This window comes from Triplophysa rosa, linkage group LG23 (assembly GCF_024868665.1).
Source record: "Triplophysa rosa linkage group LG23, Trosa_1v2, whole genome shotgun sequence".
In the NCBI taxonomy this organism is placed as follows: Eukaryota; Metazoa; Chordata; class Actinopteri; order Cypriniformes; family Nemacheilidae; genus Triplophysa; species Triplophysa rosa.
In genome coordinates, this window is record NC_079912.1 from 13711573 (window position 1) to 13735936 (window position 24364).

The 24364-nt window shown below is 37.6% G+C and overlaps 2 protein-coding genes across 4 annotated transcripts; one reads left to right on the plus strand and one right to left on the minus strand.

Annotated features, from left to right (window-relative positions):
• Window positions 1-3593: 3593 nt before the first annotated feature.
• On the minus strand, window positions 3594-17411 carry nktr (natural killer cell triggering receptor). 3 transcript variants are annotated; one of them, XM_057322437.1, is made up of 17 exons: window positions 17310-17411; window positions 15794-15870; window positions 14836-14910; window positions 12152-12259; window positions 12006-12050; window positions 10985-11072; window positions 9657-9686; window positions 9173-9318; window positions 8206-8431; window positions 7864-8022; window positions 7603-7690; window positions 7262-7410; window positions 4400-7027; window positions 4234-4311; window positions 4092-4148; window positions 3926-4000; window positions 3594-3830 (listed from the first exon to the last, which is right to left on the minus strand). In XM_057322437.1, the coding sequence occupies exons 2-17, from the start codon at window positions 15849-15851 to the stop codon at window positions 3770-3772; spliced, it is 4071 nt and encodes a 1356-aa protein (XP_057178420.1). In that variant the 5' UTR covers window positions 15852-15870; window positions 17310-17411; the 3' UTR covers window positions 3594-3769. The 3 variants fall into 3 exon arrangements, with proteins under 3 accessions (XP_057178420.1, XP_057178418.1, XP_057178421.1); XM_057322435.1 differs by having other exon boundaries at window positions 3926-4018; XM_057322438.1 differs by lacking the exons at window positions 12152-12259; window positions 14836-14910; window positions 15794-15870; window positions 17310-17411 and adding an exon at window positions 11688-11715 and having other exon boundaries at window positions 3926-4018.
• A 361-nt stretch (window positions 17412-17772) lies between these two features.
• sec22c (SEC22 homolog C, vesicle trafficking protein) lies at window positions 17773-22606 on the plus strand. Its single transcript, XM_057322589.1, has 7 exons — window positions 17773-17938; window positions 18160-18371; window positions 19294-19457; window positions 19663-19842; window positions 19968-20086; window positions 20166-20231; window positions 20338-22606. Exons 2-7 carry the CDS (start codon window positions 18190-18192, stop codon window positions 20536-20538), a joined length of 912 nt encoding a protein of 303 aa, XP_057178572.1. The 5' UTR covers window positions 17773-17938; window positions 18160-18189; the 3' UTR covers window positions 20539-22606.
• Window positions 22607-24364: the final 1758 nt, after the last annotated feature.

A 24364-nucleotide genomic window follows, 5' to 3' on the forward strand; every position in this document is an offset into this window, starting at 1 on the left:
AAGATAAAATTAACAAAAATCAATCAATAAATAAAGAAATCAGAAAGCTACACGGAGTTCAACTAGGTCTGTGTCAGGTTAAATCAAAATCATTGTTATGGCAGCATTAAGTATCTCTCATAACCTTAGGATACTGTAATCGTCATACAACATTTTTTTATTACGAGCCACGAGGGAACGTCTACGATTCATTGTTCCTTTTCTATGCCGACAAAGGCAGATATATTTAGAAGACTTCCCATTTCTATCTATATGTTAATGTAACCGAGGGCAACCGAATTGTGGTTTGAAATATTATGTGCTAAGCGGGGCATGAAATTGAGCCAGACAAACAAACAAAGGATTTTACCTCTTGTGCATCTGCCTCTGATAAAAAGTGTGCTTGACAAGGTGGGAGAAATTAGATTTTCATAAAAGAGACAGTATATACACAATCAAAACCATCAGCTGACACAAACACGCTGTGTGACAGGGCTAATAATACAAAAAAGTCTATTTGCAATGAACAGAAATGGAAAACAACAACGCTAAATAGATGCTTCAGTTTACTTTGCACTCAGTTTGCTTGCATTTACCTTACTCTCAGGTAAGAATTACATTGGAGAATTTGTGTCTGAAACTGAACTTGACTCATGCAGGAATTGAACAATCAATGCCGCGGACGATCTGTTAGGTTACCATGTCCAGAGTAGGACTGCCAGGAGCCTGAGCTATGCAAGCAGGAGCTCTGTCCAAGAGAAGAGCCTGTGGAGTTGGCATGTCCCCGCCACATAAAACACAAACTACCACAGATCTGCAACCTCTACTCAGGGGCCAACTCAACTCCATGTACAGACTCTGACCTAAGCATGCAGCAACGCAAGGAACAGAACCTGACAAACAACACTGACACAGCAGGACAAACAAAGCTGTGAAATATGGAAATAAATGTGTTTTTTTCCGTGACTGTGAAGAAGGCCAAGGAAAAAAATGTGTGGTGATTTCACATTAAGATTCTGCAGATTCAAAAAGTGAAGTGTGTACTTTATTCAAAGGGAAAAATATGTTTTCAGTTAAACGTTCAACAGAAATGTCATGGGTTCAAATGACTCCCACATATTTAGTCACATGGAACACATAGTATATATACATATACAGTATATATATATATATATATATATATATATACTGTATATATTTACCGTACATGCATATACATTGATACAATATTATATTCTTTAATTCATCTATAGGGAATTTACAAACGCAAAAATAATGAAAAAAATCATCAGTGTCCATCTCAAAATCAATGGAGGGACTTTTGAAAAGATGCTCGAGACGTCTTGCATGCTAGGAGCTGTGCTAGACGCACTTGTCACATGGATTTAAGTGATCCCAACAGCAGAGCACTGAGACACAACGAAGCCTCAAAGTCAAGGGTGGGCAGGAATGTCCTGAACGGTTACATAAAACCCCTCAGCATGATGCTTTTTTGCAGGCTGTAGCGCTAAAAGGACTTGGATTAATTTCGTTATTTCAGTACAAAGTAAAACATTCATACTGCCTTAAAAAAAAGAGGCAAATTTAGGAATTTATTTATATTACACCCTTTGATCGAACACACAGTGCTCAATCTAAAGGTAACCTTGTGCCTAAGAAGTCAGAGCCAATGTGCACAGAAAGTTTGTCATTTTGTCTGTAATGAAAGGTTTATCACCCAGTGATATACCAATATTAATATCAATTTTAACAATATAATTAAGACCATACCTCATTTAACAGAATGTACCAAGCAATTTAAATGAACAAGCAGAGAAAAATCTGATAATCACTAAATAACTTTTCATGACTTTTTCATGATTGTGTTTTAGAATTGATATTATTTTTAAAGCATAAGCACGATTTATTTATTTAGACTACTTTTATGTCCATGATTTTCCGTGGATTTTCTTATCTGCGCGTGCATTGGAACCCTCATTCATAGAGACATAATAAAGGTCTTTGAGTTCATAGTCGTTGCCAACAACAGGCAAGACTAAACCCGAACCATTTTAAATACTAACTTCGTCAACACCAAAAGTGAAAAAAGAAAGGCATAAATAATGGAAAAATGTGCTTTAAGGATCATGTGAAAAAAAGTCAAGTGAACTCGAGGTCAAACAGACAGGGCTATCAAGCAGTGACCTGACCCAAATATCAACCCGGCTTCCAGATGTGAGCGGGCCACAGGATTACAGCACGACTGTACCACAGTGCACATGTTTTATTTTTAATGACGTATCCTAAAATGACCCCTTCGCAACCCTGCTTCCATTCTACTGCCCCTCACCTCGCCCTCTAGCTATTGCTAAACATGAAAATAGCAGAGAAAGATGGATTTAAGTTTTTCCATGTCTGACAAAGTCAACATTATTTCACAAGTATATGGTGTCGAAATTAAACATAACAGTGCGTTGGACTTTAAATTCGTGATGCACATCAATGTCCAAAAATGCACCAGTCGCGACCTGATCCTTGCTGAAGAACACTGAAGTGAGGGAATTTAACTCTTGAAATGCAACAATGTAGCTATTGTGGCCATTGCATTCTTGTAACCCATCCAACGTCCGTCTCCGTACAAGTTGCAAACTTCATTACGCGGTTTAATATTATTGCAATTTAACATGCAGAAGTCAGACGCATCCCGGGACAAACTACTTTAAGTTTCCATCGGCCTAGCCAAGTCGTTCAAAATAGCAATATAAAATGTAGACCTTAAAAATATGGACGTTTTCTACTTGCCATTTTTGATCCGATATCGCGAGCATCGAAGCAGTGCGCGAGTAAATCCATTATCGCCGGACTTCCGCTCGCCGTGTTTTCACATTTCTTCAGTTTTCCTTCCCCTCAGTGTTTTTCGCCGTGCTAGCATTCAGACAGACAAAAATGCAGAGGCTGCTTTTGCAGTAGGAATTGGTGATTGGAGCACGGGGATCATATGGGCTTTTTGTCAGAAGTTTTAAAGGGCCATTGCACCGAATAACATTTATACTCGATCTCAGCTGTACTCTACATCTACAGCTGAACAATTATTGATCGACATGAACTGCACATACAGAGATGGGGAAATATATCTCTCATGACCTTGTATGCTGGAATGCACCTTGCTGTGTGCACATAATACTGAAAGAACCAAAGTATTTCAATCAACATCCTAAAGCATCTCTCAATGACAATACTATAGGTTTGGAAAAGTCATTCTAACATACAAAAACAGAATGCAGAGGCTACAAGATCTCACAAACACATACAGACACATTTAGATTATTATATATAAATTGTGTATTAATAGACAGCACTAGATACATTCAACAAGCAAGACTTTATGTTTTAATATACACCCTAAGAATACATTAAAGGGTAACCATTCACTTATTTGGCCTACAATGAAACATATCCCTTCCGTGTCTACAGTAACTTAAGATACCAAAAATAACATACATGTGTTTTCACATGCTGAAAAAAGTGAGGTAAATGGCTGCTTTATAAAGAATATACAATCTTGGTATTACAGTTGGAGGGATTCTCTGTTCCTAGGAAACTTTTGCTAGGGAAATTATAAAAGCGGACCAGAATTAGCAGGGATTTATATTGTTTTAATGGTACATTCATATTTAATCTTTCTCTGAAAAATACACCAAAACCAAACTGTTATTACACAGTACATGATGATGCAATACATAAGGAAGTATTTACATTCCAAAACTTAAACTCAGCGATACATGACTAAAGGCATCATGTCCTCTGAAATTCAACTGTATCGACTATGACTTCGCCCCCTGGAGGAACTGCGGCTATAGGAACGATATGACCTGAATGTGAGGACAGACAATAAAAAACAAGATTAAGTTATGCACATTATCCAATTCAAGGTGAACGTGTTTGATGTAATAGGTTTATGATGTACCTAGACTTGCGGTCAGAACTGACGCTTCTCGTGCGCCCACTCCTCCTGCTACGACTGCGACTTCGGCTAGAGTAGCTATAGTCAGAGTCAGACCTGTATTTTAAAAAACATATTTAAGAAACTCAAAGAAAAATGAAGGAACATGTGATCTTGACTCCATGCTCACCTTGATCTGTGACGGCCTCTGTGCCGACTTCTAGAGCGACTTCGACTCCCCGTGTGGCTGAAACAATATGACCATGCTATGTTTGTATTGACCATACACATCGAATTATGTGAATTATCAGAGAATGCTATTTTAAACTTACCTACGATAACTTCGGTAAGTACTACTTCGAGAACGAGAGCGCCCTCTACTGTCTCTACTCCTGCTTCTACTGTAGCTCCTTTGTGGAAGAAATGAACATACGTGTATATCAAACATGCACCCACTTCAAATTTCAACAAATACAATTTTTGTTTACAGTATCAGACCTGGAAGAGTAAGTGTAGCTTCTTGACCTGCTCCTGGAGTGGCTATACGAACGGGACCTACTCCTGCGGTGGGACCTGTGACTGGACACGGACTGTGACTTGTCCCGAGAGTGGTTATGAGATCCGTCTCTTTCACCCGTTGCCAGAGGAGAGTCCTCTTCACTGGAGCTGTCCTGATTTCTGGGTCTCTGATTTAACCGAACAGTCTTTCGAACCTCATCAAAGAGCGATCCCGGTCGTACTCTGTTCTTGGTCTTGATCTCAATTTTGAGGCCTTGGGCCTTTCTTTCCAACTGATTTTGTGGTTTGTTTATTTTCATAACCAGAGGTTTTGTAGTAACAACCTGCACAGCAGTCATGCCAGTCAAAGGTTTCCATTTATTTTCAACTGCTGAGATTGAAGTGTCATCAGTTTCCTCTTTCAGGCTGTCAGGAGTGAAGGCGGATTTGATAGTAAAGGAGTTTTCTTTTTCTGTAGGAGGTGGTACAAGTGCGCTACTAGTATTAAGAATATTTTTCAGTGGGGAAAAGCCAATGGCTTTCGGTCCTGGTTGCTCAGCCTCTGGGATGTAATCTGGAGTAGACATCTTAACTTTTTTTTGGTCTTTTGGTCTGTTTTGGTTGTTTGGCAAGTTATTGTCTGAATGACTGGGATGAATCTCTGGGTGGCTTTGAACTGGATTTCTTGCTGTCTTTTCATCAATTCCTTTAGTAGCCCATTTATCTTGTGGCGACTTGTGAGTCTTTTGGTCGTCTTTATTCTCAGAACTGTAGGTCCTGACCCGTTCAGCCTTTACCCGTCTTTTTGCTCCTTCATTGACAGCATCGGCATGGTCTAAATGTTTTGCTGGAGCGACAGAATCTTCCTCCTCACCTTCATCGCCAAATTCCAGAGGAGGTTGCCATTGGAAAGTCTCTTTTGGCTTTTGATGCTTTTTGGATTTCTTTTTTTTGGATCTGTGAGATCCTGACCTGGAAGAGTTCCGCCGTTTGTGCTTGTGTTTCCGCTTGCCTTTCTTGCTCTTGCGCTTCACAGTTTTTGTGTCTGCATTGGAAGGTTTCTCATCAGTTTTCAATTCCTCAGACACTTCTGCACCTCTGCTTGATCTGTTCAAGGGCCAAAAAGTGCCTTCAGACTCAGACTCTGAACTGGCCTCCCCCTCCTCTTTTTCAGACATATGTTTGGCCTCACCTACAACTGTTTTAACATGCATTTCAGAGTCACTCTCAGACTCCCAGCAGCGAGACAAAATCTGCCTCTTTTTCATTTCGGTAAGCCTTCCTTCATCTATAACAGAGGGTTGGTTATGCTCGGCAGCAGTATTAGCCTTACTTGAGTTCTCTCCTTCACTTTCCCATCCCGATTTACTGCTTTTGTCCACTAATGGTTCTATCCACAGTTTAGGATTTTTGTCTTTTATTACCACCGTCTGATGATCAGGCAGAAAAGAATCGCTGTGTCTGGGAATAGGACTATCTGACACATTCTCCGAGAAGTGAGGTGTATCTTTTAGACCACTGCTGTGATTTGCATTCCTGTTGCTCTTGCAATGATGTGCATTCTTGTGGTTGTTTTTGAAAGACTTATGTTTTTTCTTTTCACCAGATCTTCTGTTGTATGAACCATATGATTCTGACCTACTGTAGGTAGAAGATCGGCTGCTGCTTCTAGACCGAGTGGATGAGCTGCTCCTGGAGAAACTGTTTTGCAGGAGTCTATCAGAAACTTTACTGTTACTCTTACTAGGACCCATTTGACTAAGCACTGTGTCTGGTTTGGGAGAGGACAATGTCTCCAGAGGTACGTTAGCTGATGGGCTGATAACTGTCTCTGAAGATGGGACTGACTTTGGGGTGATCTCTTTAAAAATTATGTAGGAGGGTTTCCAAGGTTTTAGGCCTGGTTTCCATCGAGAGGGAGGTGGACTGTCACTCAAAGGCAAAACAGAGACACTCTCGGAAGACGCAGCCGGTGGGGCTTTAGGTTCTTCACCTTTGTCCAACTTGGAAACACCACCCTCGGAGGACTTTGACATTCGAGGGGATTTCACCAAATTCTTTTTTCTAGAATGTTGTGATGTTCTGTATCTAGAGTTTGACCTGCTTCTTGACCTAGTCCTGTGTCTGGACCGAGAACGAGACAGTGATCTAGACTGTGTAACAGTACACCCTGATTGACTTCCAGTTGACCTCAAAGAAGATCGATCAGACCTTGAGTGACTTTTGGAATAAGGTCTACTTCTGGACCTAGACCTGGAATAAGATCGTGAATCTCTAGAAGAATAAGATGAGTAACGTCTACTGTCTGACTTGGATCGATAGGACCTGTGGGAGTGAGGTGAGGTAGAATGGGAATAAGAACGAGAGCGTGGTCTCCTTTCAGCACGGCTGGAGTGTTTTGACCTCTTGCCCGAGGACCCGGACATCTCTCCCTCAGACAGCCAGGTATCCTTGGGCTTGTCATTTTTATGTTTTTTAGAGTGTTTTTGTTTTTTGCTTTTCTTCTTGCGTTTGCTTTTCTTTTTTACTTTACTGGGCCGATGTTGGCTGGAATATACAGAGGCTTCGCTTACAGAACGCTCTTCTGATCTTGACCTAGACCATGGGGTGTCACTTCTGTCATCCCATCTGTTTGAATAAAAGTAAAATTGCTTTAGGTAAAAACCTGCGTTTCAACCATGCTTTATCAACCTACAAAATGCACGATTTTTTAAGCTGATTTTTTTAAGAATATCAACAAGAATCTCAATTTTACCATGATGTGTGCAATTTCTCTGAAAGAGTCACACTAGTTTATTCAAATAAGATTTTATGATATTTATTTGATAACATGACACCATATTCAATTGGTGTAAAACATACTTTTCTCCTTTGCTCCATCTCTCCACACTGGGGGGCTGGTAAGCCTTCGTCCTCTGCATTTCCTCTTTCCAGTGTGGGGGGGTCTCACTACTTCCCCTTTCCTCTTCTGACTCTGATCGTGACTTTGACCGAGGCGGCGTATGGTATCTCTTTGGAAAAAATAAAGTCACTGTCAACTGTTAGAGGTAACAATTTCATTAGAATTATACATAAAATGTATAGATTTTTCATTTTCATTTACTTAAAAATTATAGACACTAAAAGCAGCTTATGAAGTAAGGGAAATGTTTAAAAACTCAAACATAGTAGTGTACTATGAATGCAGTTCATGGCTATCATACCATAGTGCCCCGGCCTTTGATCTTACGTCCAGAATTTGTGACAGCTGGTTTAGGGTCATTTGGTGCTGCGTCTGATTCCTGTATAGCCCTATAAAAAAACAAAAATTGTAGTTTCAAAAATCAATGTTTCAAAAAGGTTTTAAACGCCACTAATATTGACCCGTTCATTTTACTTATCAACTTGTAGGGAAAACAGAAGAGTCTTGGGATGTTGGGGTGAGACCAAGAACATCTGTTTGTTAAACTGTACAAGAGACTAACATTTTGACAGGCTCCTCCTGGGTAGGCATGTCTCGGCGGAGCAGGAAACGATTCTCTGGCACGGGTGGGATCTCTTCTGGTCGAACCACAGGCTTCTCTCTTTTCACATTCTGCTCAAACTCACCATCATCTTCCTCTGCCATCGCTCCCTCAGCATGACTGTGAATCAGGAAAAGCAAACAGTAAGGATATTTCTGTTAGCCAAGAAAAAAAGACCACCCAAACCACTGATGTATCTAAAAATGTGTGAGAAACAGTATCAAATATAGATGTTTAATGTTCTTTGGCTAGATATGAAATACTGATGCTTTGACTCCATGAAAGAAAATAAAGCTCATCCACCTTCCATGTCCTGTTGTTTTAACGCCCTGTCTTTCTCTCCTCCTTGTCTCTCTTCTTTTCCGTTTTGAGTGTTTGCTCTTTGAAGATCTTTTCCTCTTTCTAGAGACATGCTTCTGATCAGATTCCTCTCCAGTCTCTGCTGAGGAGGAATAATGTGAAGACAACTCTGAAGAACTCCGGGAGTCATCCTCAGAATAGAAGACTTTTTTCCTCTTGCCTTGGAGCACTACAGAAGACAAGAACAAACTTAGTTTAAAAACAAGATCAATGAAACAATGTAATTTATTTATTCTTTGTATATATCTATGACATGACTAATACAGACTGTGTGGTTTGAAAGCAAAAAATTGCACAAATCAACACTTGCAGGATATCAGAAAATATATGATTTTTTACATCATATTTTTGGACTTTTTGCCTTTATTGTGATAGGATAGTGGAGAGGTGACAGGAAAGTCCTGGGTAGAGACAGGGGAGCAGGATAGGCAAATGACTGCACGAGACGGGAATCAAACTCAGGTCGCCGTGAGCTTACTAGCGCTATGTCGGAGCAATAACCACCAGGCTATTGGCGCCGACAAGAAAATATCTTATATTTAATAGACAACTATGTAAAGCATAATTCTGGACCAATGAGTTGTCATGAATGTTTGGGATAAAAACTTAGCATGAAGGATTAGCATAGAGAATGTGATTAATCACTTGATGCTGTCACGTCATGCCTGGTTAGGACACAGTGACTTAAGGGGGGTCAGAATTCTTTTTTTGCACCTGTCAAACAGACGTATATTTGTTTGATGACCTTTCACAGTTCTAATTTTAAACACTGTTTCACCTCCACAATGCAGTCGATATGCAAATAAAAAATATTTCCCATTAGGCAATGACAAGTTCAAAAAGCATAATGACAGACAGCAGGTCTACAGCCAAAATTCCTAGTTTGTCTTTTACACAGAAGCATGTTTACCGTCATTAGCAGACTTTGTGATCAGCTGTCCACAGTCAATCACTCTGACGTCAGCATACGGTCTGCTGGCTGAGTCTGCCTTCAGCCCTTCAATGTTCTTTATCACCTCAAAACCAGAGATGACCAGCCCGAAGACCACATGCACTCTTAATAAGATAAACGGACATCACGGGAATAAGAAAATCAGAAATGAATGTAAAAAATACTACAGCTCAACTATATAGTTACTATTAAAGTGATAGTTCACCCTAAAATGAAATTTATTAGAGTTACTTTCTTCAACAAAACACAAAATGAGATATTTTGAAGAAAAATAAACGACGGCACCGTCGTTGGGTCCCAATATTTTTTTCAATATTTTGTGTTCTGCAGAAGTAAGTAACTCATACAAGTTTAAAATGACATGAGGGTTAGTAAATTATGACACAATTTTCATTTTTGGGTGAACTATCCCTTTAAACCACCAAGATGTTGATAAACATACCCATCTAAATGAGGTGCCGGCTTTGTAGTTCTGTTGTCATCCATTAGATAATGTTGGCCAGGACAGATCGTCAAACAGGCACATGTAGGAAAAAATAGAGGAACGTTTTAGAAAAATATCGTTATGACAAAATGTTCTACACAACAAGTGCCAAACAATCTTAATTCAAATGCAGAGAAATTTTAAACCAGTAGTGATTGCAATATAATATAAAGTCAGAATGATAGTTCAACCTCAAAAAATAAAAACTAACAATAAATATTTGAATATACAAGAAACTCAGGTGTGTGCACAGGTCAAAAAATCAATAAAACTTTGATTCAAATTCATTTAATTATAAATATAGACAATCTTCAATTAGAAACCAAAAGGGCGTTCATGGAAGACAGTAAACAATACAGAAAATACGTCCTGAATCACTAAACCTGAAACACACCAATAATTGAAGACCTTCTCAGTTGTTTCAGTGCTGGGAGAGAAGGTTTTAAATATAGTAAAAACATGATTTGAAAAGGTAAACAAGAAGCCATTGCTAGCTAAAAGCAACCAGAAATACACAGTCAGGAGATAGAAGCACAGCCTCGGAGAGACACTTTACCTTAGTAGAGCAGGATGCTAGAGTTTCTGCAAATTTTACACAAAAATGGCAAGAGAAAATTGTAATTCATTTGTAGTAAATAAATGTTGTTACTTTATAAAATATATGCACATTGATAAAGGAAAAAGGAGATGAAAATGTTTAGGGCACCTGCATCCGACATGAACATGTATAGTCACCAAAATAAAAGAGTAAGAAAATCATACATGGTAGAGAGATTGTGGAGGTCTGGAAAGGTTGGACAGTGTGAACAGCAAAAGGGAAAGCTATGCCCAAAGTACGTGTTTTTACATGAAAGCATACAGTGAGCACGACAAACTTTCGTCATCAGTACTGTATGCACGCTTGCATACACGTAAAAAGCACAGTATACTTTGGGCATAAGATGATCTTTTTAATCTTCCAGTGAATAAGGAGGAAGTATCTTTTTTGTGCTTTCATATTCACTAGTGATAGTAAGGTTGTATTGATGTGTCAACCTAAGATGCACACATGTTCAAATTTTAATATTAAATTTAAAATACCATATAGTCAAAGACTGCACCACTGTTTCTAGAGAAAAAATCTTGAATACTACTGGAATAATACTTAATCTAAACATACGCATGTGTCATTTAATAGTGACCAATCAGTCATATTAAATGGTGATCTGAAGGTCTGGTAATGAATGATTGTTTGTACACAAAGACGCACACACTCTGTGTCTTATATCAGAGTAAGCAGAACTTACATGAAGAACTGAGACCCATTCGTGTCTTTGCCACGGTTGGCCATTGACAAGAGGAAGGCTTTGTCATGTTTGAGAGTAAAGTTCTCATCTGTTGAAGAGAGATATAGACAAACAAGGACACTGAGTGATTTTTACAAAACAAAACAAAAACATGTCAAGGCGAAACAGACAAAGAGACATCCATTCAAGACCTCAGGAAAAGGCTTAGCTAGCATTGTTTTCCACTGTAATCTCTACTGACATCGGGACATATCAAAATGTTCCTCTCTTTTCTGGTAAATAGCCAATATGTCTTCATTACACCACAGTCATCATATGCAACTTGCTAGTCACTTGAAGGTAGTTTATGGGAAGGAATCTTGCTTTAAAAAGCATCTGATCAGAGTCGTCAATATTGTTTTATCAATACGATTTTCTTATCTGGATTCTATTAAAACTATTATTCCAAACATTAACACTGTTGTCAAGTTGGGCCAAATGTTTATGCAAGGTTCGATTACAATCAAGATATTACAATACAACCAATCCTGGGAAAATAAAGAGAAACATAATGCAACAAAATTGTTCATTAAAAACACTTTCATGGTCCTCACATCCATGAGCACACTGTGCAGTGTGGACGTTTTTGCCATGGTTCACATTATGAAATGGGAAGGGGGAATTGTTCAGTCTAGATTGTGTTACTGCACTGTGCACATCTTACCTTCTCATTTTGCAAAAGACCACATTCTCTATAAATAGAAGAATATGTTGACATTTTAGGCAAGAAGATTGGACCGTTTATTAAATTAAAATCCCTATTCTCCACGATGGCTCAGATCATTATAAGATCACAAAAACATAAATGTTAAATTACCGACAACATCTCCAGCGAAATAAAAAAAATGGCTGATAGTTCATGCACGAAACTGATATGGCCATTCAACAGTCATGCACATTGTTAAAATGAATAAGAAAAAATAAAGTCGAGGGACCTTGTTAAGGTTATTGAGTTTTGGATGATGTACTGAACATGGCTTACCTTCAAAGAAACCACCATATATAGATTCTCCTCCTCTTCCATTGCCTAAACACAGAAAACACACACATCACTGACAAGATACTATACTAGAACATAACCAGTAAAAAGACACAATTTTGTGGTCAGTTAAGAACAATGGAACATACCCTCAGTGAAATCACCCCCCTGGATCATGAAGTTCTTTACCACTCGATGGAAAGTTGAGCCTTTATAGCATAAGTGTTTTCCTGTAGTTTTGCCACTGCCTTTCTCACCTGTAAATAGCAAGACAACATTTGTGATAACTAAAAACACATAGTGTAAGTACATCGACTGTAAACAGATTAGGGGTGACCCCGAATAGTCGAAGATTCAATGCTTCGATAGGAGGAGCCTGATTCGACTACCAATCTCACAGTCGAATCTTCGCAGAGGTGTAATGCAATAGGGATCATTCCATTTTGGTTATATGGGCAGTGGCATAGCAGACAGCACGCACTGCGCCACCAAAAACATTATTCATGATGTAAAGAAATGGGACATTTTTAGGGTTGGTACCGAAGCCCCTGGCGCAGATGAGTGCGAGGTCTGGCTATGACCCAACACAGGATAGCGTCTCTCCGCATCTTCTGTGCTATGAGACCGATATAGAGAAGCAGCACGTACCGCACGCACCCGCAGATGACTTAGACTGAACTTTGCACTGCATGATACAAAAAATAATAATAAATAATCAAAATCACCGCATATAGCAAGCACGGCGCAGACTTTCAGAACAGGGCCGCGTTTCCCGAAAACCTTCTTAACGCTACGTCGGTCTTAAATTATACCTTAAGCTGTACCTTATCGTTAATATGTGTTTCCCTAAACGTTCTTAGTTAAGTATACCTTCTCTAAGCTATACCTTATCACTGTTAAGAGTTCACCCCGCCACATGGCGACTGTGAAAAAAGCTTCTTTACATCACACCCGTGGAGCATTTCAGTGCATTTAATCCGTGAAAACCTGGCTACAATTTATGCTGCCATTATAATTATAGAAAATGTAACCTGCCATGGCAGCAAATTCAGCAGCTTTTGAATCTTGTTGGTATAACTGTGTCAAGACAAACTCAACGGAGCCTGAGCAGCCCCTAAATTCAGATCTAGTTGTTTTTCCTGCTATAGCTGTTGATTATATGTTCCGCGTTCTGCACTTTTATTGAGTAAATACAGACAGTATAGCAACATATATTATGATAATATACATTAGGGGGTTCCCAAACACAGGTATAATCAAAGGTAGGCTATATCATGGCACACCTTTTAAATAGAAAATAGGGAAAAAACACATTCACTCCCTTTACTTTTTATTTTTCTTGTCATGAATGAATAAGTTTAATTGCAATATCAAAATAGCTTATTGAAGGGCTGCACAATTATGGCATACTTGTTTATTATATTCCCCTTGATATTGTAAGTGGGATTAATAATGTTGATTATATTTTAATGATTTAATAAATGAGGCCATAAGCTACATGCTTCGCGCCGTAAATGTGCTGCTTGCGCATCCAGTATCCAAGCACAATAAATGTGTGAACTACAGTCTATTTGTTAGTTGCTGGAATAAACTTTTTTAATGCACCGCAACAGCAAGTGGCTTTACGTGACCCTCCTTATGACCCAATGTTTGAGAACCTTTGATATAAATGACCATACTACTACTAGTTAGTGTAGCGGGTTGATACATTTGGGCATGAGATTGAGGGTTCGCACAATTAAATTATATCCATGGTTGGATTTAGTTTGCAATTTGGTTTATTTTTATCCTAGGAGTCCTAATAAATGCAACTTAAGCTAATTCTAAAGTGCTTATTTTATAAAGAACGCCGCTACCTCACATAATGCAGTGAAGCAGTCCCTGTATAGAGTGAATTGATTTTTAAACGCTCGATATCCATTAATTCAGCGCCACCGCTGTGGACAACACCTGGTAACGTGGGACGTAAGAAAGTAACCTCCTAAGGCAGTGGTCACCAACCCTGCTCCTGGAGATCGACCTTCCTGAAGATTTCAGCTCTAACCCCAATCAAACACACCTGAACTATCTAATCAAGGTGTTCAGGTTTGCTTGATAATTACAGACAGGTGTGCTGAAGCAGGGTTGGAGCTGCAGTCTGCAGGACGGTAGATCTCCAGGAACAGGGTTGGTGACCACTGTCCTAAGGTATAGTTCAGGAAACACGCCTAGAAAATGTATAACTGTAGTTAAGGTGTACCTTTAGAGTCTTCGTAGCATGCTAAGAGACAATGTTATCGGGAAACGCAGCCCTGGTCATTCTCTGCACTGAAAGCAAGCGATTCGACTATCGGTCGACTATAGGCAAGACGTGACAATTCTGAATCGACTATGTAAATCCTTAGTCAAAGACACCCCTAAAACAGATCACAATTTCATAATGATAATCATAATTATTGTATGATCAAAACCTGAATAAGTTGACTTTCCTAATAGCGTATACTTAATCATTTTATGCTTTGTAAGAAAATGCATAGACAGCAAAAGACTGATCCTATCTGATCAACATGCAAGACATTTAACACCTACAGAATCAAAGTGAATGTAGGGGGCGGAGGGGTTGTTAAAATTGAACCCACGTTACTCAATGTATGCAACACAAAAGAAAAGGCTACAGGCACTAGTCTCTTGTGTCTGTCTAACATAATATCCTTTATCATCATCTCTGGCTGGTAAGAAAAGTAATCTCTGTGTTGACCCAGCATTCCTAGACACAAAGATTAATGTGGCTTCTGTCTTCAAGGCAAATGCTGTAAATACAAATCAGGTTACATATGTTATTCTGTGTACATACCAGTGCACAAACAAAGGAAATTTTTGCTTGTCTTGGGACAAATATCAGAGAACAGTTGAAAGACGATTCGTCCAACTGAGAAAGAGATAAAGGAAATTAACAAGTCAGAAAATTTGCCTGCAAAACAGCATTTTCAGGTTTAGCGCAAATCACTTCAATTCACTAGAACTTTCAGGTTGACTTCAGTATGCACATTCAAATACAACAGTATTCAAATTAAAATGGGTTTGTCAAATACATATAAATTGCAAGCTGTAACCTAAATAGGGTGTTAAAGCAATTGCTGCGAAAAATAATGGTCCTAAAATCACAAAATGAAAGGTGTTGGCTTTATGGGACAGGTGTCTGCTTTGAAACACATATTTAGCGGTAGGTTAAGATGAAGCCAAGACGATATTTATGTACGCAGAGTACACAACATCTGTGACACATTAAAACAACAGGTCAGGGTGTGGACAGCCAGAGGAGCTCCTCACAGGCTGCAAACTGCCAGCATGCTAATACTTTACTACGACAGTGTTGTAGTGCCACGTAGGAATAAGACTTTCTTCTTAAATTATTAAGACTTTTTCACAATTTTGACTTTATCATCAAAATATTATGACTTCCATCTTATAATACTACAAATTTATTCTGGAAATGTTTACTTTATCCTCAAAATAGTTTAGCTTACAAATCCCTTTATGTCGCTTTATCTAATTTAAGATCATACATTTTTTGCATTAACCCAATATATTTTTTAAACATTTTATCATTAAAACTAGCTTTAACTTGATAAATATGACTTTAATAGTTGAAAATGCACTGATAAGAACAGAACAAGAAAAAATAACTTATTAATTAATATAAATAGTAACTTCAGCAAAACATGACGCATTTCCCTCTCAAAACATTTTTCTCCATTTCAATATTTGACCTTAAAGTCTATTTTTGAATACCAATCATTTCAATTTCTTACCTGGATCTCTGTTGATTTCCACATCAAAATAGCACTGAGGGCGATCTTTCACCCTCATTTTGTAAAGAGTGGGCTGCCTGTAGTGTCAAATCACAGCAAAACACAATAAAAACTTGCATTCACAATCTGCCCTAACCATTCAAAAAGCATCTTTATTTCAGATATTCAGGATGTTGTTCCTCTCCAGTTTCAAGTTGCATAAACTGGTGCCACATAGCATGTGAACAAGTGTTTCTGTCAACCAATGAGATGCAAATCCCCATGCATGTCCCTTCGACCTTAACTTCCACCCCCTTTTTTGAGCACCGCCCTGCTGCCAGGCTTTGGACATCAAATGCCACTGAGTCTGCAGTTGGACATCACTTAAATGTGATGAATAAGACATTATTATTGTGATGTGGACATCCTAAACTAAGAACCCAAATTAAAGCAGATATGTGCAATTTTGGGGCTATATTTACAGATAGCACTGGATTTTATTTATAAAGGGAGGGCTTTCACACATACTTCATTAAGGGGTTGAACATTCCAAAACTAGAGCTGTCCAGTATGTAGTAAGTACACACACGACAAACATCTAAAATATCACTAACATTGATTCACTTTCCCTTGAATGTTGCAACTTACAGTCACGACCATCCACTAAATCATTTCAACTAAATAGAAGAATTACTTTGCATTATATTACAAGTCTACCTGAAAAAATATTGTATTACAATCACTGCTCTCGAATCAGCTTTCAAATGTTGATTCACAAACCTTGACCTATAACAGTGTTTAAAATAAACATATCTCTGTTCTCTTCTAAGTTAAGACACAGTCAAACAAATGGCAAACATCTTAAGGCCAAGCATCTGCTGAGACATTCCTGCACAGAGGAGTCCAATTGCATAACATACATGCAGTGCAATGTCATGCCTAAAAATTTCAAATAAAACCGCAAATAATACTAATAGCAATACTTCTAATAATAAAAATGAATAGAATCATCACAGTTTAATCAAATGGAGTCAATTAGCACCGATTACAAAAACTACAAACAAACTGTCGACCAATTGAACGTAGCAAATTACACAAAATACTCATGTATGAATTAAATATTATAACTATGAATACGTTCTGAGTATGCTTCAGTTAATAAAGCTGTACGGAACCCATCTTGTTTAAAAATTAAGTGAAAGCGAAAGAGGTTTGAAGAGTGAATTAGCCGACTGCTAGACATTAGCACAGGTGGTAGCTAATAGTACGGCTAATGACCAAATAAAGCAAAAGGACCAAATGTAACCATAATACAATAAATAAAATAAATATTAACTTTAAAGACTCAAACTGAGTGGTTTATTTCTAAAAGTCATTTCGATTTGGCTAGCAATGGTTACCATTTAACGTTAAAGCTAACTAGCAATCACAGAAACATATCGAGAGGCGACTTTGTGCTAATTAATTCCATATGACTCAGATATATGCATCATGATATAAAGATCACAAACGTGTCCATTTAATAGCTAACACTTACCTATATCGATAGTTAAAAAGGCAAAAAAGCCTCAACTACTAAACCCGCTCTGTTCTACAGCTCCTCGACTTTCTTTTTTCACCATAGACTGTAGCTTCTCACAGTCGCCGACTATCGGACACCCACAACAATTACAAAAATAGTTGTGCTGCTTGAATATGATGTTACATCGCTTACAGTGATATTGTTTGTGCTTTATTTTTTGAGGAAAGTAAAATATAAATATTCAAAATATAATAAGATTAATTTGTAATGTTTTGATGTGTAAAGAACAACAAGAAATGATTAATTTATTAATATATTTTAATAATAATATTTATTTAATTTGGAGTAATTTTATTTATTGTTTATTTATTATTTACTTTTATGCTTAAAATACAACTGGATTTTATACTGGATTAAATTTACTTGCCAGGGACAATGACGCGTGCAGACTTTTATTTTGAAATAATGACATCCTTTGACGCTCCTGTTTGTTTTCCCATAATTCAGAGAGACAGAAATCTGGTTGTTTTTCAATAAGTCATAAATAACTCTGTGTGCATTAAAGATAATCGTTAGGGTGCTGTGCGTTTTTATATTCTGTTAAGGTAACACAATCTGTGTTAAATGAATTGAGCTGTTGGAAGGTAAGCGGTTGATAAAGCGTAACGTTACAGAATCTGCACCTGCTAGTGCACTCTAGAATACTTGTACTACAGAAATACAGTACAAGTGAATTCAGTTAATTTGCCAAATTAAATGAACAAATTCTAATGTACCATCAAAAATGATAACCAAACCTTTAAATAAGGAATAAGCCAATTTGATCAACGTGATAGCAGTTGTCTTCACTGTGCTTTGTGTTCAGGATGTGTTCTCATAGAGACGCACGAGGAGCATGTCACTGATCCTGTTTGCCTTCGTTGTCCGGATCAGGGATGGGCTCCCTCTCTCTGCCTCCACTGATTTCCTGCATAACAAGGAGCTTCAGGAGAGAAAGCAGCAGCTGAAAGTGATGTCTAAATCTTTAAACATATTACCAGAGAGAGGCATCATCAAGGGCCATGAGCTCAACATTTAGTAAGTTTACTTTTGTGGCCCACTGACTCTTCCTTAGAGGTGTTGGTGATATAAATGATATTGAAGATCAGGGTTAGAATCTTAACCTAGGAAATATCTGGGAAATGAATGGTGAACCATAACAGTATAACACAAAGGTTTAAAGGGGTCATATGGCGCGAATACGTGTTTTTCTGTGTCTTTGGTGTGTTATAAGTTGCCAATGCATGTATTAGACACGTAAAATTGCAAAAATATAAGTGTTGGAACAAAAGCTGCATTCTATCTAAAAGCGAATGCTCACCCAGACTTGCCTGAAAAGCCTCGTGTAACCACACCCCCACAAATCTACGTCAGTTCGTGGTATGACTTGACTAAGACCGCCCAAATGTTTACACAAGTAAGGTGGGCGTACCTATCGGTACAATTGCTTTGGAACAAAATATGGTAAGAAGCGTTACATTTCCGTCACACACTTGCAGTATTCGACCAATCACTACGCACTGGTTAACTGGCCAATCATAGCACAACTCGCTTTGTAAAAAATCTCCGCGTTTCAGAAAGACGGGGCAAAGAGGAGATACAAACATTCACGTATGTGGAAAATACAGCGTTTTTGAACCTTGAATCGTGTATACACATTGCATTACATCTAAAACAAACGATAATATTCGTTTTAAACATGTCATATGACCCCTTTAACACCAAGTTGCTCCAGACATACTGTCCCATTTGTCCCAAAGTGTGTTGTGTGTAGCTTTAAATAAAAATGTCTGAATTTCTACATTTTATAGTCATCAATGGGGAGTATACTAGAAAGGAGGGATTCTAGTTTCTAGCCTGACCTTGTTTACCTGGATTTCCGAATCCAAGATAAGCCAGGAAATTGGGGCCCGCGCAGTGAAATCATTTGTTAACTAAGTGGCATCTCTGTGTGTTTCAGCTTCCTCTCATCCAAGGGTGTGTCCTACATGACCGTATGTGCATGCGGTCTCCCTGCAGCCATGGCCTTCTGTTTCTTGGACGATTTGTGCTGGGAGTTCACAGCATGCTTTGACAGCTCAGCGGTGGCCCTGGCAAGCAGGCCGTACCCGTTTTTGGAGTTTGGTAGGATGACGGAAGAATGTAGTTTATGCTTTACATGAGTAATAAATGATGCCAGTAGTAGTAAGTAAATAAATAAACAGTTTATTTAGAAGAGTGCATTAACGCTTTACCTAATACTGTAATCAACTAGTCATCCATGGTTTATATGTAACACATTCAGGCAACGTTTTTGTTACAGCCTGAACCGAATGTAATGTCATTTCAGACAGTACCATTCAAAAACTTCAGCACCATTATAATCAGAATAAAGGTCCATCTCTGGAAGTAACCCTGGTCGAGGTGCAGGAAGAGCTCAGCACCAGCCCTCCTCAGGTTCTTACCATGGGGGATGTGACGCTGGCCAACGGAGTAGCCAATGGGCATGTGGACCAAACAACTGCGTCAGGTTTGCCCTCATAGTACTCACAAATGAAAAAATACTACGGTTAATTCAGAAGAGCTGTATTTCACATTAGGTATATACTTAGATTTCTAGGTGTTGCTAAATATCTATTTCTGTTGATTTAAAAGGACAAAATCAAAGATTGGAACCAGTCTCAGCTCCTGGAATCCTCTCATTGGTTCTTAACATCATGTGTGCTGCCCTTAACCTTATACGTGGTGTCCACCTCATTGAATACACCTTTCAGGTAACACTGTGTTCCAAATGTTTTTTTTACTATACATATATTACATGATGTTTTTCCCAATTATGGATTTATTTTACAGGATGATTATGATAGTTTATGGAATGTGCTTGCGTTTCTTGTGGCATTTGTCTGCTGTGTTTGTCAGGTAAACAGTTTTAGTCCACATAGATTATACTGTATGTACACAGTCTTTGAAGAAGTACATTGTTGTTAGATCATTATCTCAGATTACTTCTCTTTCTGCAACACAGTGTCATCTGTACTTGTTCCACACCTGCCAGAAGAAGTTGAAAGCCATCACTCTCCTGATTCTCATCATCTTATGCAATGCTTTTCTCTTCGATGTGAGGAACATCTGGCAGCTGGTCTTCCACATGTCCGTGGCCTGCATCTCCACCCTGCTCACCCTCCACCGAAAACTGCTGGACAGAAACACGGACTGTGGGGTATGAGAACTTCAGGGTAACATAGGGTAAGATACCAGCAGCCCAGAGGATAATATCACATACTGTACAGTATGTGCGATATTGGAGTGCAATGGGTTTTTTACAGGGGTTTTTTCATTAAATTGATGCGTATCAATTGTAGACGGTGTATTTTGAATGTAATATGGAGAAAGTGATAAACAGACATGAAGTAGGGATTAAGTTCGCTGCATTGCTTGTGGTAAATTAATTAATTTATTGGCTGCAAACTAAAATAAACTTATGAACGTTTCAGTTAATTTAAAAAAGGATTATCATTCCAAAGACTATAAATATGAGGTTATTTCATCACTTATCAGAAGTTCACATATAATATTCTTAACGTAATACAGACATTTTACAAATGTTTATCTTTTGTCAACACACAGTGGGATTCAAGTCTTAATCTTTGACCTGGGATTAAAAATCTTAAAACATTAACATGGATCAATAGGTTTTGCATGAACTTTTGGAGTCTGTGGTCAAGTACATGCTTTTCTTTAAAGTGATTATTGAAATTCTAAAATGTGTTCATTTTTACTCTGTTATGCTGATACATTTTAAAAATTAAAAAAAAAAAACTTTTCCATTAGAAAAAATGCAGAGACCTTTAAGTCTTACTGTACATTTTATCAGTGGTTTACGGAACTTGGTTTACATATTAATATGTAATTCCTTTATTTGCACTAAAGTACTCAAAATAGACTAAACTTCTAGACTTTGTTGAAAGTTATATTTGCAGCAGATAGTATTATTATTTGATTGAGTAAAAACGTTTATTCCAGGACTCATTTGAGGTTAATTCCTCCGTTATGATTCAGAACGGTATGTTTAAAATAACAAGGATGTGTCTTATATTTTATACTGATACGGACTGTTAAGCGGCTATGGTTTGTACGCTACATTTTGGTCCATTAATTGCAGATGTCATGCACTTGCTCAAGCAATTCCACAAGCGTAATCACCATAAGCAATCAATATTAAATCTCTGTTCAAGTAAATCAGAAACAGTTTAGAGTAGACAAGTAATTTGATTTTATTTTCTGAATCATAGTCACATTCCTGAATATTTCAGAATTTTTACAAGCAAGCTTGCAGAAATTGAATTGAACGTCATCTTTTTGTATCAGCAACAGCTTTCATGTCCAATTTCTGTTCTAGTGTTTTAATATGTTTGGGATAACATTTATTGCAGTGGTAAGATACTGTATGCTCATGCCTTATACAAAATGAATGCTGCTGTCCAAACAGAGGAGTGAGAATGTATGTTTGATCATTTTGTAGAAATTGTTGACACTAATATGTAACGTTAATGTACTAAGGGCTCTGTTTCTGTTAACTAATTTCTGGGTTTTCTTCTCAACAAAGCTTGATAAAGCGAAAGAACCAGTAAATCATGGTTTAGTTATTTTAGATTTTTAGTCGTAATTGGCATTTAAATGAATTGATATTGGTGCCCTCAGCTTTTTAAATGGATACATATTTACTCACTCCTCAGTTAATACATGGAGTAATGTGTTTATTCAAACAATGAAATATGTATTTTTGTAATGATAATGTAGTTTTTTATGTTTGTAGATACAGTATATGGGGAAATTAGTGTTTAGTTGCACAAAGGATAATTTATGTAGACATTTGTATATCATGTTCTTTTTACATTTTTAAAACCTGTCAGTGATTTATATTGTTGCACGTGCTCGAGGTTGTTGCTTAAAAACTTAAAAAGCACTTGTGATAATTGCAGCTTGAAACCACTATTGTCTTACATTAACTGAAGCATTTAATTTATAAATATGTCTAGAACTTACTACTTAAAGTGTTTCCCTATATACAATATTGAACCTGCCTACTAGTTTGTTGTCAATTATTTTGAGCTAGTGAATTGGGTTTGTTGCACTAGAGTTTCATTACAATATTACCTGCTACCATCATGAACCTCCAGCAACCAAATAAGAGTCTCCTAAAATGATTTTTAAAAGTGAAAACTGTTTCCATGTTCTTTGTTTTTTGCTAAATGACTTTTATGAGAATAATATAAAATAACAGCTGATAAGAATTGTGTCTTGTGTTCAAATGGACAATGTTTGCTTCTTTGCTTGTGAATCTTCTATTACTTTTTCTATGACAGTTTTAACGATAACTTCAAATTACAGATTTTTTTTGTTTTACTATAGAAAGGTTAAATTGAAGAAAAGATTTTTAAAATGAGAACATTCTAATCTAGATTAACGTAAAATTGTCTTTAAATGCACCCTGACTGTATGACAAAACTCTTATTAAATTACTGTACATAAATCTTTTGGATGCTTTTAGTGCATTCATAAAATTACATTAGGAACAACTCTTTAGTTCTGGATTACAGTTATACAAACATAGCACGTTTAAGGATATAGCAACTTCCATGTATAGATTTTGTCTACACCCCAAAGGCACATTTAAATAACATCTCATGTTCCTGTGTAGGTGACTGTAGGGTTGTAGTGCTGTAGTATATATGAGAACACTGGGTGGCAGTATAACTTCAGTCCTGCTGTCTGAGGGTCAGAGAAATTTCAGTATGAAGTGATTATACAGGATTAAAAACTCTTGTTTAGTTTACTCTTGAAAAATCCACTCCCGTCTCCCTTCATGATCATATTGTCTTTATTTTGTATAAAATGTAACTGCACTCACAATATCAAATTCTGAAACTTTATATGATCATGTAAGGTTATCTATTTTGTCTCAATAGAAGCTAAAAATGTCAGCCAATGAAACACGAAACGTATCTCCAATGAGATGGTTTTTCTGTTAGCCACCATGATTTAAAAAAGTCAAAATCAATAAGGTATTGTATTATTGATTTAGAGAAACCGCTGCATTTTCATACATATCTAATGTTTTCTCTGATGCCGTGCACGCTGTGACTTGGGTGGCAGTGCTACATTTTTAAGAGAAAGAGCAGATTGCTGTATGTCACAGACACACTGAACGTACGACCTGCTACAGTATGTTTACATATGAACTATAATTGTTACACTGAGATCTGAGACTTGTAGAACTTTATGACCTCCATTGACCTCTCTCGCTCTCTGGTGGTCTGCCCTCTTGAGTTATGGTTTACAATCACATTTGAAGCTTATATAAACATTGGAAGTTTTGTGAGTAAAGCTGCCAGGCTGCATAGAAATGTTGAGCGAATAGGACAATGGTGTAGGTCACGGACTGTGCAACGCTGAAAAATTGAGATGAGACGGGAGTTGGCATTATCCTGTTTTTTCATGCCTGGCAATGCTGCATCTGAAGTTTGGCTGTAACAGATTAGAGCAGAGTTTTGACTAGACATCAAATCTGTTCTTTACCGCACTGATGTGTTTAATTTCTCTGTTAAACCAGCATGAGAGGATCAGTCGCAGGATTCTGCTCATGCTGTTGGCACTCGCAGGTCTGGAATCTTTTAATTCCTGAGAAGATTATTTCATAGGGTCTTAGGGGAAAGATAACTTCCAAATTTATAGGAATTTTTTCACTTCTGCAGAACACAAAAGAAGATATTTGGAAGAATGTTAAAGGGATACTTCACCCAAAAATGACAATTCTGTCATCATTTACTCACCTACGAGTTGTTCCAAATCTGTGTAAATGTCTTTGTTCTGATGAATACAGAGAAAGATATTTGAAAGAATGCTTAGAACCAGACAAATTTTGCCCCCCATTGACTACCATAGTAGGAAGAAATGCTTTATCATGTTTTTTTGTTCTATTGAACACAGAAGAATACATTTTGAAGAATGTAGGACAGCAAACAGTTCTGGGGCACTTTTGACCACCGTTG

Excerpts from the sequence above, each read along its gene's own strand:
- sec22c (XM_057322589.1), top strand. The coding sequence starts at position 18,190 with ATGTCACTGATCCTGTTTGCCTTCGTTGTCCGGATCAGGGATGGGCTC. Across the intron at positions 19,458-19,662 it reads GTACCCGTTTTTGGAGTTTG|ACAGTACCATTCAAAAACTT; the intron begins GTAGGATGACGG and ends ATGTCATTTCAG. Across the intron at positions 20,087-20,165 it reads TCATTGAATACACCTTTCAG|GATGATTATGATAGTTTATG; the intron begins GTAACACTGTGT and ends TTTATTTTACAG.
- nktr (XM_057322435.1), bottom strand. The coding sequence starts at position 15,851 with ATGAGGGTGAAAGATCGCCCTCAGTGCTATTTTGATGTGGAAATCAAC. Across the intron at positions 12,260-14,835 it reads TTTCCTTTGTTTGTGCACTG|GTGAGAAAGGCAGTGGCAAA; the intron begins GTATGTACACAG and ends TGCTATTTACAG. Across the intron at positions 4,019-4,091 it reads AGAGGCCGTCACAGATCAAG|GTCTGACTCTGACTATAGCT; the intron begins GTGAGCATGGAG and ends TTTAAAATACAG.